This window comes from Thalassophryne amazonica, chromosome 23 (genome assembly GCF_902500255.1).
Source record: "Thalassophryne amazonica chromosome 23, fThaAma1.1, whole genome shotgun sequence".
Classification (NCBI taxonomy): Eukaryota; Metazoa; Chordata; class Actinopteri; order Batrachoidiformes; family Batrachoididae; genus Thalassophryne; species Thalassophryne amazonica.
Genome location: NC_047125.1, coordinates 15,792,984 through 15,812,502, shown reverse-complemented (window position 1 = coordinate 15,812,502; position 19,519 = coordinate 15,792,984). Strand labels below are relative to the sequence as shown.

At 39.2% G+C, this 19,519-nt stretch overlaps 1 protein-coding gene across 1 annotated transcript in view; it reads left to right on the top strand.

Annotated features, from left to right (window-relative positions):
- The window catches only part of LOC117505392 (phospholipid-transporting ATPase ABCA1-like), a 282,727-nt gene that overhangs the window by 28,293 nt on the left and 234,915 nt on the right, over window positions 1–19,519 (top strand). The window contains exons 9-10 of the mRNA XM_034165037.1: window positions 15,797–15,927; window positions 16,509–16,625. Of these exons, the coding sequence (XP_034020928.1) occupies window positions 15,797–15,927; window positions 16,509–16,625 (248 nt within the window). The remainder of the gene's footprint in view (window positions 1–15,796; window positions 15,928–16,508; window positions 16,626–19,519) is intronic.

The following is a 19,519-nucleotide window of genomic DNA, read 5'->3' as shown; positions in this document are numbered from 1 at the left end:
GCTCCTGACGTGTATTTTGATCCTTCACCATGGAAAGTGTATTTATATATTCATTTACACAAAGCAGGAGACATGTCCACTTATTGAATTTAACATTTATACATAGAATATTAGATTGTTTGACAGTGAATGTCTATGCTGATCTAACATTTGGGTTTCTATGTTGATTGACTTTTCTATGTTGACTCAATGACACATCAACATGAATCATCATTTGTCCACTATATTAATATGATTGTAACATTTTTAGATGCACCTATTTTATAAAGCTGTTGTTTTACTTTACTTTAATAATGTTAAGTAGTTATGACATAAGCACTCCTTAAAGTGCTCATAAGTTGTAAGATTGCTGAAAACGAGATGAAAATTACATGAATGTCTTATTTTTTGCTACAAAGTTGAATATCTTTTTTTTTAAAAACACCTGACAGCCACTTGCTAAAAACTTGACCCATTTAAATCCAAACACATTTCATTGCTTGTTGCACAAAATTCTTCATTGCAACTTCTTCCAGTCATGTCTTCATGAGAGGCCACCCGGTTTTGTTTCATTAAATATCCATTTCTTGTAGAAAAGTGCACAAAATTAGGTTTTAATAAGACACCTCTGTTCCCTGGGAATAAATGTACACTGGAAAGTGGAATTGCATGCTTGTGCCAGTGCAAATTAGCAAAAACATTGTATTATCCAGGAAAAAAAAAAAAAAAAAAAGCTAACATCTCCGTTAGTGTGCTAATGGCTGTTTTGGATTCACTCTGACATTTTATTGTGTAGGTCTATGTACAGTTAAATGAATGTAGAATGCAGAGTGTATCTGCATAATGGCCAATTACATCTCCATTGTAAGTGTAAAAGTACACTCAAAGGGAGAGTAAAGCAGCAGTCACAAAGGCCAACACTGGGGTTCTGAAAGCAGCTCGCCCATGTTCCAGTCCCAATTAATTTAAGACAGCAAAGCCAAACTTCTGAGTCATTACACAGCAACGTCGGAACTATAACTGTTCTTCTGTGACACTAAGCAGCGACCAAGTAAACATGTCAGATCATCCCACTCCATTAGCGTGAATAAGAAATAATTCTTGAGCGTTTTAGCGTCAGAAACAATTACTTGTTCTGTTTTAAAGTTGAATTTATTGTGCAAACACGTTTTGAGGTACTTATGTAGTTTATGGTGCACGTTTTTGAATAACGTGTTGTCAAATTGTACAATTTTTTTTGCCTAGAGATAGACGTAGGTTATTTAAGCCATTGCTGTGATATGACTTGTAACTGTTTTGAAAGTCGACGGAGGTTGCACCTACAGTCTTGGTAACACTTTGCATCTTGTATTGATCTCTTCAAATAACTTCAACCAAAACGCTTGTGCTGTCACTGAAATGTTCCAGTGAGGATTACTGTGAATAATGAATTAATAGCATGTTTTATTTCTACATCTGGATGAATATTTGTATTATCAACAGGAGCTTCTTCTTCTTCAGTGACATTCATTTAAGTTTATTTGACTTTGTCATGGACTGCTGGAAAGCCCATATTTACTTACTTTACTTGATTTGTATGAGAATATTTTTTGTTTGTTCCCTAATGTGTGTTCCTATTAATAGTTCAAGTTTTCCACATTTACCCACAATGTCAGCAGAAGCTTTTAACAAATACTTTGACAACAATTTAGACAATTGTTTCATTAAAAATATTAACACTGAGTGAACATCTCCTTAAATCTTAAGCTAAATATTGAACTAAATGTTGAGCAAAATGTGTAACGGTTTAAGTAGACTTTGTTGAAAAAAAAATTAAACATTCATCTAAATTTTTAAGCATTTATCAAAATATGTAATATCTTCTCAAATTGCGCGTGCACACACACACACACACACACACAGACTTCAAGCTCACATTATAAGCAGTAATATTTACAATAAAAGTTTCCAATTAGCTAACATGTACATTTATTTTTTGTCATTATAGATAAATGTGTAAAAAAAAGAAAAAAGAAAAAAATGGAACCTTTAATAACACACATTATAATCACATGAGTGGCAGTACACTAAATAACTCAAATAACTCAATAAAATCCCAGAGTTTAGTCTTTTTAGATGAATGATTTTTGGTGGAAATTGGTCAAATAAATAAATGATTAAACAAATGTAAATGTTCAGACAATCTTTTCCATTCAATTAAATGAGAAAATGTGTCTAAGCTTTTGGGTGTGTGTGTATATATATTTTATATTTATTGATGTATTTGTATATATATATATATATATATATATATATATATATATATATATATATATATATATATATATGCACACACACTAGCGCATGGACTGGGTAGTGTTTATAAAATAGGTAGCTGACATTTTTCAAGGGTGGTAATAAATTATGCAAAGTTGCTAATAATGATTTGAAATGGCGTGTCAGTCCATAATGTTTTTAGAACCTTAGACCTCAGTAGAGGAAGAACTCAACCTTTTTATTTCTTGTTAATTACGTAATTTTTAATGTCTTAATGTATTTACACTCAACAAAAATATAAACGCAACACTTTTGGTTTTGCTCCCATTTTGTATGAGATGAAACTTTTTCCACATACACAATATCACCATTTCCCTCAAATATTGTTCACAAACCAGTCTAAATCTGTGATAGTGAGCACTTCTCCTTTGCTGAGATAATCCATCCCACCTCACAGGTGTGCCATATCAAGATGCTGATTAGACACCATGATTAGTGCACAGGTGTGCCTTAGACTGCCAACAATAAAAGGCCACTCTGAAAGGTGCAGTTTTATCACACAGCACAATGCCACAGATGTCGCAAGATTTGAGGGAGCGTGCAATTGGCATGCTGACAGCAGGAATGTCAACCAGAGCTGTTGCTCGTGTATTGAATGTTCATTTCTCTACCATAAGCCGTCTCCAAAGGCGTTTCAGAGAATTTGGCACTACATCCAACCAGCCTCACAACCGCAGACCACGTGTAACCACACCAGCCCAGGACCTCCACATCCAGCATGTTCACCTCCAAGATCGTCTGAGACCAGTCACTCGGACAGCTGCTGAAACAATCGGTTTTGCATAACCAAAGAATTTCTGCACAAACTGTCAGAAACCGTCTCAGGGAAGCTCATCTGCATGCTCATCGTCCTCATCGGGGTCTCGACCTGACTCCAGTTCGTCGTCGTAACCGACCGGCAAATGCTCACATTCGCTGGTGTTTGGCACGTTGGAGAGGTGTTCTCTTCACAGATGAATCCTGGTTCACACTGTTCAGGGCAGATGGCAGACAGCGTGTGTGGCGTCGTGTGGGTGAGCGGTTTTCTGATGTCAATGTTGTGGCTCAAGTGGCCCATGGTGGCTGTGGGGATATGGTATGGGCAGGCATCTGTTATGGACGAAGAACACAGGTGCATTTTATTGATGGCATTTTGAATGCACAGAGATACCGTGACGAGATCCTGAGGCCCATTGTTGTGCCATACATCCAAGAACATCACCTCATGTTGCAGCAGGATAATGCATGGCCCCATGTTGCAAGGATCTGTACACAATTCTTGGAAGCTGAAAATGTCCCACTTCTTGCATGGCCGGCATACTCGCCGGACATGTCACCCACTGAGCATGTTTGGGATGCTCTGGACCAGCGTATACGACAGCGTGTACCAGTTCCTGCCAATATCCAGCAACTTCGCACAGCCATTGAAGAGGAATGGACCAACATTCCACAGGCCACAATTGACAACCTGATCAACTCTATGCGAAGGAGATGTGTTGCACTGCATGAGGCAAATGGTGGTCACACCAGATACTGACTGGTATCCCCCCCCAATAAAACAAAACTGCATCTTTCAGAGTGGCCTTTTATTGTGGGCAGTCTAAGGCACACCTGTGCACTAATCATGGTGTCTAATCAGCATCTTGATATGGCACACCTGTGAGGTGGGATGGATTATCTCAGCAAAGGAGAAGTGCTCACTATCACAGATTTAGACTGGTTTGTGAACAATATTTGAGGGAAATGGTGATATTGTGTATGTGGAAAAAGTTATAGATCTTTGAGTTCATCTCATACAAAATGGGAGCAAAACCAAAAGTGTTGCGTTTATATTTTTGTTGAGTGTATAAATTGTTTAGGTTCTTATCATATACACACGTTCTTATTATTGTTATTTTAATACTTCAATTTTGTCATTTGATTTTTAAATGGGCCACAATGGAAATAAGTGATTTCACTTTCTTGTGTTGTTAATGTATTTTTAATGAATTTAATCAATCAAAAGGCCATACAGTAATTACGTAAAAACCCCAACGGTCAAAAGGACCCCCTGTGAGCAAGCACTTGGCGACAGTGGGAAGGAAAAACTCCCTTTTAACAGGAAGAAACCTCCAGCAGAACCAGGCTCAGGAAGGGGCAGTCTTCTGCTGGGACTGGTTGGGGCTGAGGGAGAGAACCAGGAAAAAGACATGCTGTGGAGGGGAGCAGAGATCAATCACTAATGATTAAATGCAGAGTGGTGCATACAGAGCAAAAAGAGAAAGAAACACTCAGTGCATCATGGGAACCCCCCAGCAGTCTAAGTCTATAGCAGCATAACTAAGGGATGGTTCAGGGTCACCTGATCCAGCCCTAACTATAAGCTTTAGCAAAAAGGAAAGTTTTAAGCCTAATCTTAAAAGTAGAGAGGGTGTCTGTCTCCCTAATCTGAATTGGGAGCTGGTTCCACAGGAGAGGAGCCTGAAAGCTGAAGGCTCTGCCTCCCATTCTACTCTTACAAACCCTAGGAACTACAAGTAAGCCTGCAGTCTGAGAGCGAAGCGCTCTATTGGAGTGATATGGTACTATGAGGTCCCTAAGATAAGATGGGACCTGATTATTCAAAACCTTGTAAGTAAGAAGAAGAATTTTAAATTCTATTCTAGAATTAACAGGAAGCCAATGAAGAGAGGCCAATATGGGTGAGATATGCTCTCTCCTTCTAGTCCCCGTTAGTACTCTAGCTGCAGCATTTTGAATTAACTGAAGGCTTTTCAGGGAACTTTTAGGACAACCTGATAATAATGAATTACAATAGTCCAGCCTAGAGGAAATAAATGCATGAATTAGTTTTTCAGCATCACTCTGAGACAAGACCTTTCTAATTTTAGAGATATTGCGTAAATGCAAAAAAGCAGTCCTACATATTTGTTTAATATGCACATTGAATGACATATCCTGATCAAAAATGACTCCAAGATTTCTCACAGTATTACTAGAGGTCAGGGTAATGCCATCCAGAGTAAGGATCTGGTTAGACACCATGTTTCTAAGATTTATGGGGCCAAGTACAATAACTTCAGTTTTATCTGAGTTTAAAAGTAGGAAATTAGAGGTCATCCATGTCTTTATGTCTGTAAGACAATCCTGCAGTTTAGCTAATGGGTGTGTGTCCTCTGGCTTCATGGATAGATAAAGCTGGGTATCATCTGCGTAACAATGAAAATTTAAGCAATGCCGTCTAATAATACTGCCTAAGGGAAGCATGTATAAAGTGAATAAAATTGGTCCTAGCACAGAACTTTGTGGAACTCCATAATTAACCTTAGTCTGTGAAGAAGATTCCCCATTTACATGAACAAATTGTAATCTATTAGATAAATATGATTCAAACCACCGCAGCGCAGTGCCTTTAATACCTATGGCATGCTCTAATCTTTGTAATAACATTTTATGGTCAACAGTATCAAAAGCAGCACTGAGGTCTAACAGAACAAGCACAGAGATGAGTCCACTGTCTGAGGCCATAAGAAGATCATTTGTAACCTTCACTAATGCTGTTTCTGTACTATGATGAATTCTAAAACCTGACTGAAACTCTTCAAATAGACCATTCCTCTGCAGATGATCAGTTAGCTGTTTTACAACTACCCTTTCAAGAATTTTTGAGAGAAAAGGAAGGTTGGAGATTGGCCTATAATTAGCTAAGATAGCTGGGTCAAGTGATGGCTTTTTAAGTAATGGTTTAATTACTGCCACCTTAAAAGCCTGTGGTACATAGCCAACTAACAAAGATAGATTGATCATATTTAAGATCGAAGCATTAATTAATGGTAGGGCTTCCTTGAGCAGCCTGGTTGGAATGGGGTCTAATAGACATGTTGATGGTTTGGATGAAGTAACTAATGAAAATAACTCAGACAGACCAATCGGAGAGAAAGAGTCTACAATTATATTATGCACATACATTGAACTTACTAAATAAAATCACTCACGGACACACACACACACACACACACACACACACACACACACACACACACACACACACACACACACACACATGTATGCAGATGTCACTTTGCTTTTAATATATCGATGATTTACCGTCCCCTGCTGGTATGGCATGTGAGTCCAGAATTTAATTATCCATGTCCATTGTTCATTTTTGTTAGCTCACGCACTCACTCACTCATCTTCAACCCCTTTTCTGGGTTCGGGTCGCGGGGTTGTTGTTGGCTAAAATCCTGATGTATTAGTCCTATCAACTTCCTGTTTTCGCAATGTTCATCCTTGACCCAAAATACATAAGTATACCAAACACCAAATGTCAGCTCTCCCCAGTTTCTCCGTAATCAGAGCTATACACATGTATGCGAGCACGCATACACACTCACAGACATCGCTTGGCTATCAATAGATAGATCGATAGATAGACAGATATCCATTTCCTGGATATCTGCAACCAATGGGACAGCATAATGTCTATCATTTGAAGATGTATTCCTTTTCACATTGTGCCAAACAAACCTGTACTGCCTTGACTGATCCATTCCATGCTATAGGCTTGATAGTACAATGTTCTTATGTGCATGTCTGAATGCATATATCTGATGTCATTGTGCCTGTGGGATTCTGTGCATTGGACGGAATGCCACAAATATGAGATACAAGCATCAAGTAATCGTCTGTTGTGTGTGTGTGCCCTTGTATATATGAGATATATATATATATATGAGATATAAGTGTGTGTTGTACCAGCATTAGTCTTACTGTAGCACTGAACGGAGCCCATCTCCAGAGCACAACTCAAATTGATTAAATTTGCCAGGTAAGTTGAGGAGGTGACTTGAGGCTCCAAGCAGTTATTATGCTGTGGCTAAAGCTGGCTGAAAGCACAGATTCCCTCATTCTTTGTTCTTGCTGTTTAGTAATCAAGATGTGTCACCAAAAAGAACAGAACAGAATTCCGGAGAAGGTTGGAGTGTTATAATCTGATGCGGCTTGAAGTCTAAAAATGGAGACCAAAATATTGGATCAGAAGGAGAGAGATGAAATAAATGTTCTAATCTGTGAAATAATGAAATGGAGCTTGAAACATTCCAGCTATATGGAGCTCTGTGAATTATGTGTTAGATTTGATGCACCAGTTTTTTCCAAGTTATGTGTAAGATTCTTTTTGTGTGTGTGTGTGTGTGTGTGTGCCATTGTATTTTCCCCAGCAAGATATGTGGACTAGTTTTTGAGTTTGTGACAGTGAGCAAAAATCACATCCCACAGTGTTATTGGAAGTGATAATTAACTGCCGAATAAGACTCTAGAGCTGTACCAAATTTAATTAGTTCCCCAATTTTAACATCCAACATTCCCAGAGATATTTTTTCCCAGTAATATTTTATGTAAATCAAATTTCTTGTAGGAATAGAAATTTGCTAGTATATAGCAGTGGCACCAATTATAATGTGTTATTATTAACTAACGTGGAATGGCAATTAGCCATTCGGAAGTAAATGAGGCTTTCAGCATCGAGCATTTGACTCCAAAGTTGAATAATGCCTCTCAAATCTATATTTTAAGAAATTGAAACATTTGGTGGCTTCTGAATTGTTTATTCTAACAATGCAGCCAGTGCATGAAGAGAGAAAAACAGAAACATCCCCGTAAATGCATTGTGTTGGAATTTGTTGAAATTTTCTTGTGCCCTTTGCCTGTAATTGACAAGTTGTACATCCATCCATACATGACTGGGTTGCTAAACTATCAGGCTAACTACGGGTGTCGTTATGTCCTGCTCCTGAGCCAGTTCCTCCAGCATGGACACACCTGGAAATCCTCCAAGGGGCTTCCCTACTTCAGATACCCAAACCAGGTGTGAAGAAGGGTAATGCGTTGATCTTTTGGATGTTAGTACTCATCAACCTGAGTGAATTCAGTTCACCCTGCGAAGAAAATTCATTGGTGACATGTGATGATTCCTAGTATGACCACAAGTAAATTTATCATGACAGCCCAAAGCCACACCTGGTTTACTGTGGGTGTTAACCCCATCCATCTTTCAATCTCCCATTTAAGTGTTTCCTTAACAGTGAACAAGACTCTAAGACAGGGGTGGCCAAGTTCGGTCCTCAAGAACCACTTTCCTGGCACTCTTAGTTGTCTCCCTGCTCCAACACACCTGAATCCAATGAAAGACTCGTTAGCAGACTTTTAATGAGCCTTTCATTGGATTCAGGTGTGTTGGAGCAGGGAGACAACTAAGAGTATCAGGAATGTGGCTCTCGAGGACCGTACTTGGCCACCCCTGCTCTAAGATAATTCCTTCACTTAGCGCAGTACTCCCCAACCAATCTTGGAAGCAATTCACTAGAATTAATGGTTGGGTCAGGTCTGGGAGGACGTCCTGATGCTTCATGTTGCCACACTTCGAAACCACATTGGTTTATAAATGACAACCACCCAGTTAGCCAACTGATCCATTCTATTTGCTGCAGCCAGTTGAACCATGGGTGTGCAATGGTCTTCTGTAGTTGCTGGGGTCCTCAACACTGAGGCACCTCCATGCTTGATCTCGCAGAGAATTGCGCCAATTGACCAAAATGTCATAGCAGACATTCCCTCACAAGACAAGTGATGAGTTTCATATAATGTTTAATTTGTTTGATCCATGGTCATTCAAGGTGTACCCAAAGATCCTGCAATGAGACCTTGTACCAAACACATCTAGTCATTGCCTTGTCACTGGTTACCATCCAAGCCAAGACAGAAAGCACAAGGTCTCAAAAGTCTTGAACCACCAAAATTACAAGCCTAGACACTCCTACAATCAGGACAGTCCTTGAGATGTGGGGGATGTCATCTCATCATTGTTCTCACATCCCATGCTCAAACAAATATACAGGGGCATTCCACCACTAAGTGAGCATCTAATTCAGGGGTGCCCAAGTTCGGTCTTCAAGATCTACCTTCCTGACACTCTTAGTTGTCTCCCTGCTCCAACACATGTGAATCCAATGAAAGGCTCATTAAAAACCTGCTAAGGACCGGATTTGAGGACCGAATTTGGGCACCCCGATCTAATTCAATGCTGGCCCCAATTTGCTGGTCACTGCTACTGAGCAACAGACGAGCAAGTCTCTAAGAACAGTAGTAGCAAAGAACAGGAATCTGACATTCTCAGACCTGGTCCCACCCTGGTCAGTTGGGACACCGGCATCGTTTTAAAGGATCTTGGAATAGTCATGAGTGACCGTGACCCAACAAAGATCATCATTGTCTTCAAAGCTGATGTCAGTGAACATTTCCTCAGACAAAAGCACCCAGATCACTCGGCTCCATGACCTTCCCCAACACTGAACAGAATGGAAGCCAGCAAACCGTCCTGATGAATGCCAGTTTTTTCAGCAATGAGGTCAGAGACTCTCTTCAGGAGGGCACTCGCTATACTTGTGTAGTATACTAGGCCAGCTATGATGGATTTAACTATGCGGGTTCACACTCAGATACAATTATCCCAATGTGAACGCAGAGTTGTGAAGACACAGTCAGAAATCCATCACCAGCAAAACTGGTGATGCAGTACCAAGGCCACATAAGTTCCAGGCAGTTATTTTCAATGTATTTTTCAGTGTTACTTCTCACTCCGTTTCCTTAAATTCTGTGTTGTTTTCTCTGTAAGTGTATAGTGAAATCAGCTCGTATTAGAAGCAGTACATGCCTTGACTCCATCGCGCCCTCTGAGAAGCCTTTACATTAAGCGTATCTGTGTACTCTGTCATCATTTGTGCAGATCCTCTCAGTTGATGAATCGGTTCACTTCATATTTACAGGCCCTAATGGCTTTTTCTTCCAGCATAGGATTGACTACTGTTACAGTTCCTGCAGGTGGGTAATAGCAAAGTCAGCTCACAGGGATCACGGTTCAGTGCACTGTACACGTGTTAGACACTTTATTTTTCAGAGGAAAAAACTGTTCTTGCTAAGTTATAAATGTATTGATGACAAATTCCCAGTGTTGTAGTTTCTTGATGCGGTGGCCAAGTGGTTAGTGCGGAGGTTTTCCAGTTCAAACCCCACCCCTGCCACTTTTCTCCATGTAATGTGAGTTGCATCAGGAAGGGCATCCGGTGTAAAATTTGTGCCAATTCAACACGCAATTCCACCTTGAATCTGCTGTGGCGACCCCGAGTGAAAACAAGGGAGCAGCCAAAGGGTCTTATGTTGTAAGTTCTTGATGAGCATTGATCCTGTTACATACTCTCGTCATACAATACTGTCAGCATTAACATCGAGGTTACAAATGACTAGTGCAGACGGGCTCATTCCTGCAATATTTTTGTCCGCCATCTTGGGAAAGGTGTTGCCATGAGCAACGTAAAGATTCACAAGTGAAGTCGAAAACCATCAGATACTTTTTTTGCATAAAACGCGCCATCTGGTGGCTGTGGCAAATAGTACGACAAAAATCCAATACACGCATTCCATCAATGTGTTTGACACGGATTAAAGAATAATCTTGAAATCAGCTTCATACACAAGTCGACAAACTATTTTCCCCAAATGAGATCATATTAAAGTGTAGGTGAACTGTTTAAAGACATAAGGTTATTGAGCACCTCTTATCTTTTAAGTAACAAAAAGTGGTATTTTTTAAAACTCTTATCACCATCATTTGATAAAGAAAGTTTCACATGCAATGGTATTTTGAAATCAAATACATAACCATCAACAATTATGTTGTTTGTTAAAAATGTTAATAATGTTATTATTACATTTGCCAAGGACATAATAAATTCATCTGTGTTTATTTATTTATTTGTCTCTTTGTTAGCAGAATTATGTCAAAACTACAGCATACCACAGATAGATCATTTTTGGAGGTGATCCGGATCAAGATTTTGGATCAAGATTTCACTTTGTATAGGCTTTTGAAGGATTACACCAAAACTGCTTAACCTTTCACCAGATTTTCACCACACATTAAATTTGGAAGGTGATCTAGATAAAGATCCAGATTCTGGATCAAGATATCACTTTGTAGATTTTTAAGAATTTAATCAAAACTACTCCACAGATTCTCACTAAATTTGCAACATAGATAGATAGTAAGGCATGAAAGACTCCACTGAGTTTTGGAGATGATCCAGATCCAGATTTAGATTCTGGCCCAGGTTTTGTTGGGAGTGATCCCGATCAATATGCAGGTTCTGCAGCAGAAAGATAGGACATCACAATGTAAAACCAATATCAGGAAGACACTAATTTTAGCTTGTGAATTAAAGATCAGATTGCAACATTTTGATCAGCCAGGCCATTCTGGATCAATATGGAATTATTGCATTGTGTTGTGGAATCCAGATCATGATGTGAATCACATATCTTTTATTTTGAGTCCTCGTCAACCCTTGGTGGACGTCAGAAATCTCTAATTGCTCTTGTTATTATTATTATTATTATTATTGTTATTATTATTATTACTTCCATTTTATCCATTTAATTTGAATACATGTATTTTTTTCGTCAGCCTCTCCCACTTTAATAAAACATCAAGCCTCATTCATGATAACAAAATTGTCTCCTGTCGCAGACGCACTGTTATTTTATTGCCAACTGTTGTTTATTGAAAAAAAAAAATGAACATATAATTCTGTTCTTTTAACACATCAAAAGAACAACACAATAAATACCAACAACAACTCTCTCTCTCTTGCTCTATCTATCGATCGATTGAACAAAAAAAAAAATCCTATAAATTGCATCAATGTTTTTGAAGTAGTTTGAAAGTTTTCTGATGACTTTGTAAGTAATCCAAAGTATTCCTATTGTATTGTAATTTGTAATCGGTAACTGATTACATTTCAAAGTAATCTTCTCCGTCTTGCGCTATGCATCACTACATCCCAATCGGAAAGACTTTTCATCGTGCACGTAGAGGATGACTTCTTCCTCGTGAGAAGAAAAGCTTTTACAAATTTCAAACAGCAGATAAAGGCTGTTTTCACAGGACCGTAGCAGCTCTGTGAGCCATGCACAGCCGGTCTTAAAAATGTTGTGCAGGAAGTAGCATCTGTGCGGAGTGAACAGCTGGCCGAACTCGGACTAAGGGTCGGCCATTATCTCTGCACACACAGACCTCCCAGGAGCACCTGGCAAATCTGGCCAGAACGCCAAAAGGCGAACATTTAATTGTACTGAAAATGGCTGCTAAAATCTCAGCGGCAGCCGTCAGATGAGTGGAAGTCAGAGGGTCGGGGTTTTGTTATGGTCCTGACAGGGAGCTGGGGGGGGTTCATGACAGGTGTTGCCATCAAGACGGACAGTTGCTGTAGTAACCGATCAAAAAGGCAGATGGTGGTATTGACTGGCAGACCACTCACCAAATTGGGAAAACGTAACGCTGTTTGATCGATTGTCTGATGAAATCCCACGCTGCAAGATTCATGCTCAGGCACAAATAACCTGCTTTTCCATCTACTCAGACTCCATCCTTCAGCACAGGTCCTTACATAACCTATTCAGTACCCCCCCCCCCCCCGCCCCGCGCTGCCTCCAATCGGCCAACGTTCACGTCAGCAGATAAGTTGAATTAGTAATGATCCTCCTGCTGCTGCTGAGCACGCCGGCTTTTTTTTTTTTCTTTTTTTTTTTACTGCCGTACAGAAGCTTTTTCTTATTTACTCACAGACGTCTTCATTTATACAACGTATTTGCTCTTTTCTGCTATCTGTTCATGTGCTTTCCTTGTCTGTATTTACATTTCTCTTCATTTTAAATTAGTTTTTCTAAATTAAACATCAACTCACGTGTTGCCCGTGGGGATCCATGGGCTCTAGATTGGGTCGTGTTTATAAAATAGGTTGCAGACATTTTTCAAGGGTGGTAATAAATTATGCAAAGTTTGATGATTTGGAATGGTGTGTCAATCCAGAATGTTTTTAGAACCTTAGATCTCAACAGTGTTTAGAGGAAGAACTCATCCTTTTTATTTCCTACATACTTTTTAAATCATAATTTATTCACTTAATGCATTTATAAATTGTTTAGGTTCTTATCATATACACACTTATTATGACTTCTTTTTTGTCATTTGATTTTTAAATGGACTACAGTGGAAATAAGTGTATCTTGTTTCATCCATGTATTTTTTAATGTATTTTCAATTATTATATATTAATTATTATATTATATACTTACTATATTATGTACTTACATTGAACTGACTAAATAACTGACTAAATGCACTCACGCACACAAACACGGACAAAGACGCCACTTCAATTTTAATATATAGATGATTTACCGCCCCCTGGTGGAATGGTGTGTGAGCCCAGAATGTAATTATCAATGTCCATTGCTCAGTGTTGTTAGCTAGTATCTGTAGTTTCTCAAAAATATTGGTCCTATCAACGTTCTATTTTGGCAGCATTCATCTTTGACCCAAAATACATAAGCATACCAAACAGCAAATGTCAGCTCTCCCCAGTTTGTCCATGATCAAAGTTAAACACACGCACGCGTGTATGAACGTACTCAGATGCCACTTGGCTTTTAATGTATAGATGATTTACTGCCCCCTGCTGGAATGGCATGTGAGTCCTGAATTGAATCAGCGTTCATTGTTTGCTCTTGTTAGATATTATCCCTAATTTCTCCAAAAATATTTGTTCTACCAACTTTCCGTTTTTGTGGCATTCATCCCTGACCCAAATACATACTCATACCGAATGTAAAATATCAGTTTCTCCATGACTGAGCCCATGCACTCACACATACACAGAGGCCACTCGGCTGTTAGTATATGGATTTGCATTCTTTTCAAATATAGTCATTTTGTATTAGCTTGTTAGCAGTATTACCCAAAAATTCTGTTAACCAAATATTGTGAGTATGTTTGGTCCGACCTTTAAAATTTGGCATATATCTGAAAACAGGTGGAACCAGTGAAGGCATTGTTTTTTTTTTTTTTTTGTTCCTGTTTGTTTGTTATGTCTGCCAAAATCATCAGCGTTTATTTGTTTGTTAACAGGATTACGTCAAAACTGCTGCACGGATTTTGACGAAATTTTCACCACAGATAGACATTAGGCCATGAAAGAATCCATTAAATTCTGGAGGTGATCTGGATCCAGATTCTGGATCAAGATTCAGTTTATATAGGCTTTGAAGGATTACGTCAAAATTGCTTCACGGATTCTCACCAAATTTTCACCACAGAGAGATATTAGGCCATGGAAGACTCCTTTAAAATCTGGAGGTGATCTGGATCTGAAGCCAGATTCTGGATCAAGATATCACTTTACTTATCTTTGAAGGATTATGTCAAAACTGCTTCACAGATTCTTATCAAATTTACACCATAGATAGATATTAGGGTATGGAAGACTCCACTCAGTTTTGGAGGTGATCCAGAACTGGACCCGGATTCTGGATCAAGATTTCTCTTTATAGGCTTTGAAGTATTGCTTCAAAACTACTCCATGGATTCACACCAAATTTTCACCACAGATAGACATTAGGCCATGGAAGACTCCTTTAAAATTTGGAGGTGATCTGGATCTGAAGCCGGATTCTGGATCAAGATATCACTTTACTTAGCTTTGAAGGATTATGTCAAAACTGCTTCACAGATTTTTATCAAATTTACACCATAGATAGATATTAGGGTATGGAAGACTCCACTCAGTTTTGGAGGTGATCCAGAACTGGACCCGGATTCTGGATCAAGATTCCCCTTGAATCTTATAGGCTTTGAAATATTGCTTAAAAACTATTCCATGGATTCACACCACATTTGCACCACAGATAGACATTAGGGCATGGAAGTCTCCACTGAAGTTTGGAGGTGATCCAGATTGGCAGACGTCAGAATTCTCTGATTGCTCTTGTTTTGTTTTGGGGTTTTTTAATGTATGTGTTGGAGCTCATACCCAAGATGTTTGTGTATTACTGAGTAATATATATATAGTCTCTTGTGCCAACCTAATTTGTGATGAAAGCTTTTAATGGTCCCCAGTAGATTTTCAGAGTTGGAGCAGATTCTAATATTTTTATAGTTGGGAATCACTGCCTTAGTGTATCACGAATCTAAACACGTTCAATTCCAAACCCCTGAATTCTTCTTTTTCTGTTGTCAGAAATCCTGACGTCAAACAATATTTAGAATTTTTATCCAGGAGACCTTTAGATGACTGTATTTCAAGGTTGGTACCTTGTCAGTTGACAGTGCAGATGAAGTGTTTAGTCCAAAGATACAGTGACTTGGAATCAAACCCATGTCTACATATTGGTTGGCCAACTCCTACGTGTTATTTGGTGGCAGCCCTGTTGAAAAACCACAATCACGACCCATTGTAGATTGGCCGATAAATTATTTTGCTGATGCTGTGAACTTGACAATTTGATTTGAGGTGGGATGTATCTGAACAGCCGCATATCTTCAATCTATTTAGGTTTGTTGATGGTGTTTGTGCAAATTCTAGTGATGTCCAACATTGTCAAGTGATATTGTCTTTTCTTTTCATCATCCCTCTTTGCTTTTCCTCCCCAGGTACATTTTGTCAGGGTCTTGTCAGCATGTTGGAGACCTCACCTGCTGTTTGGAGTGTCTTCAGGCCTTTAGTGCTTGGGAAAGTCCTCTATGCTCCGGACACACCAGCTGCTCACCTCATTGTGAAAGAGGTAAGTCAAGAGAGGAATCTTAATCATGTTGAATGTTGTGTAGATGTTTTTTTGTTCAAGGTCTTGATGTTTGGACAGTTTGCATTTTTAGAATGACAAAAATCAGTGTGAATGTTCTTCGAAGGGGGAAAAATTCCACACAGAATTTGCAGTGTTTGATTTTTGTGACATTTTTCCGAGATATTAACATCATTTTGATGCAACACAAACACCGTGCAAGCAGTGAGGATATTACTTTGAGAATACCGAGCGGGGATAATGAGCGCAAGAAAAATCTGCCGACTTCACAGCGAGCAGCGCAGTGCAGGCGCAGGAGGCCTCCTACACACCAGACTTAGTCAGATTGTTTACAAGTCTTGCACAGGGGTAAATAACCCCATTTACATTTGTCACCACGGGAGGTGGAAGTGTTACGGTGGGATGAGTTTCTTCGGGATTTACCAAGATGTGTACATGTGGTGTGCTTTCATGCCTGGAACGTTTCAGAGTGAGCACACAAGGCTCAACGGGTTTGATTCCTGCTCATTATAAAGGTGAAAGTGGTGTGATGTGTGACATTTGTTTATTCGCTGTTGTTTCAGGCAAACAGCACGTTCCACGCTTTGGCCATGTTGAAGGAGCTCGCGGATATGTGGCCAGAGCTCGGCCCACAGGTCTGGGATTTCTTTGACAACAGCAGCCAGATAAATACTCTACGGGTACGTTTCTGCACCTGAGCTCAACTTACAGTGTAAAACAGATATTTTACTGTAGAAAAACATAAACAAAACATTAAGTGTTTGAAATAAATATATATAACTCCATAGGTGAAACACCAAATACATATTCAATTAGAAGCACTCAGAGAGTGCAAACCTCTGCCAAGGCCATGGGGTCACTGACGCCATAACATCTACACGCCGTGGAATCACTGAACCTAAAAAAGTCTAACAATGATGTTTGCTCGGTAGTAAAAAAAAGTTTCATCTGCTGTGACTGGATAGCATGTATCCTTAGCGCTTGGCATCACAGTTTATTGCAACTTGCACGTTTCCCAGAAGCTACTGTCATCTGAGCACTGATATTGATATGGCATGTGCTTATAGACAAAAACAAATAAGAGACAAAATTCAACTTATTATTCAACTAAACTGCAAATATATGAATTTTTTTAACATTTATGAAACACTTCTCTAAACAAGGCCATAGGGTCACTGACCCTAAAGAGATTCCCTCCTTGGCACAGTGATCTATTCAACAATTCAGTGTTACAACCAAAACTATGATACATACCCTTTTCTTTCCTTTATATTTGACATCCTTGACCATGAAAACATACCACAAGAACTTGGAATCACTTTTATGTCTTTATTAGTTCAAAGGTTATTGTATAAAAACGATTTTTCGGTAATGGCGGTTTTCTTCTGGATCTAGCTCCATAACATTTGAAGCTACATCAAATCTGATGACACCTTACTGAATCAGTACAGATTCAACTACAATTTGGTGTTAGTTGTGCATCTCTAGCTTCATTTGTCACCTCACACTGACACATTTTCTATTTTCCCTATATTTTGGCATATTCTAGATCACCAGATCCGGAATCCGGATCCGATCATTACCAAACTTTGTTGTTTGATAGAACATTTGACTATGTTACACCCTACTTTTTTTCAAGCCTTTCTGCCTTGTTTTTGTGGAGTTAGAAACTAGAATGTCAAAATTCCCCATATCCCGCAATGGTGAAGAATCCTTTAAAAAATTCCTGGATCCGGATCATGATCCGGATCATCACTAAAATTTAATGACTTGTTCCTCTTGTCATTTCCAATCACTCCACAAAATTTCATCAAAATCCGTTCAAATCTTTTTGAGTTATCCTGCTGACAAACAGACAGACAGACAAACAAACCAACGCGCCCGAAAACATAACCTCCTTGGCGGAGGTAATTAAAGTCTTCGAACACAATGGAATGTCCCTGTGTCATCACAAAAGACAAATTATTTCTGAAATTTGACACTGAAGGACTTGAGGTGGTACGTAAGGCTCGGCAATGTAAGAAGAGTCGAAGGACCTTTTGTTTGTTTTTTTAATTCCCTGTCAATAAATGTTTGTTTTCTGGGCTTTTTTTTGGGGGGGGGGGGGGGGGGGGGGTTCGGAGGAATTAATTGCTTCCAAATTCCATTTATGAAATGATTAAAGACGGAGAACAGTAAGCGTTAGAAACGCTTTTGTGCAGGTATTTGTTGCACTGTGTGTTTAACAATTGAAAACAGTGGCAGAAAGTAATTATGGATAAGTGCAGGTTAATTTTCACGATGGCAGAAGGGATTATCTCTTAAAGTAGAGAACATGGATGCTTTGTCATTTTCCTTCTCTTGCTCCCCTTCTGCTGTATTTCCTTGACACCAGCATTACTTCAGTGTCACTCCAAATGAGCTTATAGGCAGCTGGAGGGGAGCAGACATTGGGAGCTCCATATAGGCTGGGTATTCATTACCCTCGACCTAACCTTTACACAAATGGGCCGCCAATCCTCCTTTGTCTTCATTTTCTCCCAGCCGTGCTCTCTCTCTCTCTCGTCAGCTATTGCCGCAAACCGTGTGGCTTTGAAGGTTTGTCATCTTCAAAGGTCCTTCAAGGTTGCAGGCACGTTTTGTGTTGATGGACCAATTACTATCTCCACCAGACCCAGACATGCATGCCAGTTTACACTACCATACCAGTATAATTCTTGACGTAAATTCTTTAAAATCCAAAGGGTTTGTGTTTGGTCTTGGTTTTTGACATGTTCCCAATGTTGTTTTTTAAGTTCCTTTAATAAAGGGTCTTGTCCAAGAGCACTTTGTTTCTCAGCAACAGTTGGAGGTAAAGCTCATTCATTCTTCAGCGACTGGTCAAGTTACTCAACCAGCTGAGCTGGAACTGGCACTTACCCATGTGTAATCTTTCATACATGCTAGAAACTGGCGTAGCTGTAATCATTTATCATTTATCACCCAAATTCTGTTGGTTGCCAACCTCGTTGATGACGTTTCGTTGAAGGTTTAGAGAACAACAAGACTTTGCAAGGTCTACTGTGGTGCATTGGGAGAGCCTTTAAGTGTCTACAGAACCACTCTGGATTCCAAGAAGACCCATGCTGATAAACTCTCTATCTGTTTTTCCCAAAACAAGACATCGGTCTACCACAGCCAGGTGATTTGTAGACGTCCCCTTGGTCTTGTTCTGGTTGGAAAGGTTTTGTGTTTGCTTATAAGACCCTTTAATTCAATCTCAGGTTGGAAAATAACTTGATAAGATACTACATGAACTTTCTCCCAGATACATGTAAATTATAGCAGTGAGCTCACTGCAAGCCTCATACATATTCAATACAGCGTCCAACACTTTAATTCAAGGATTTCATCACAAATGATTTACTACCACCAAGTAGGTAATACATGCAAGCAACTACTGTTGTAAAGTGAGTGCATATTTTGTAATTTCTTACTCTCATATTATTATTTTTATCATTATTATTACATTTTTACACTTTTCCTTTATTATGGACCACACCAAAGGGAATATCCTCACTCCCCTTTTGAAATTTGACCTACACCCTTGCAACTA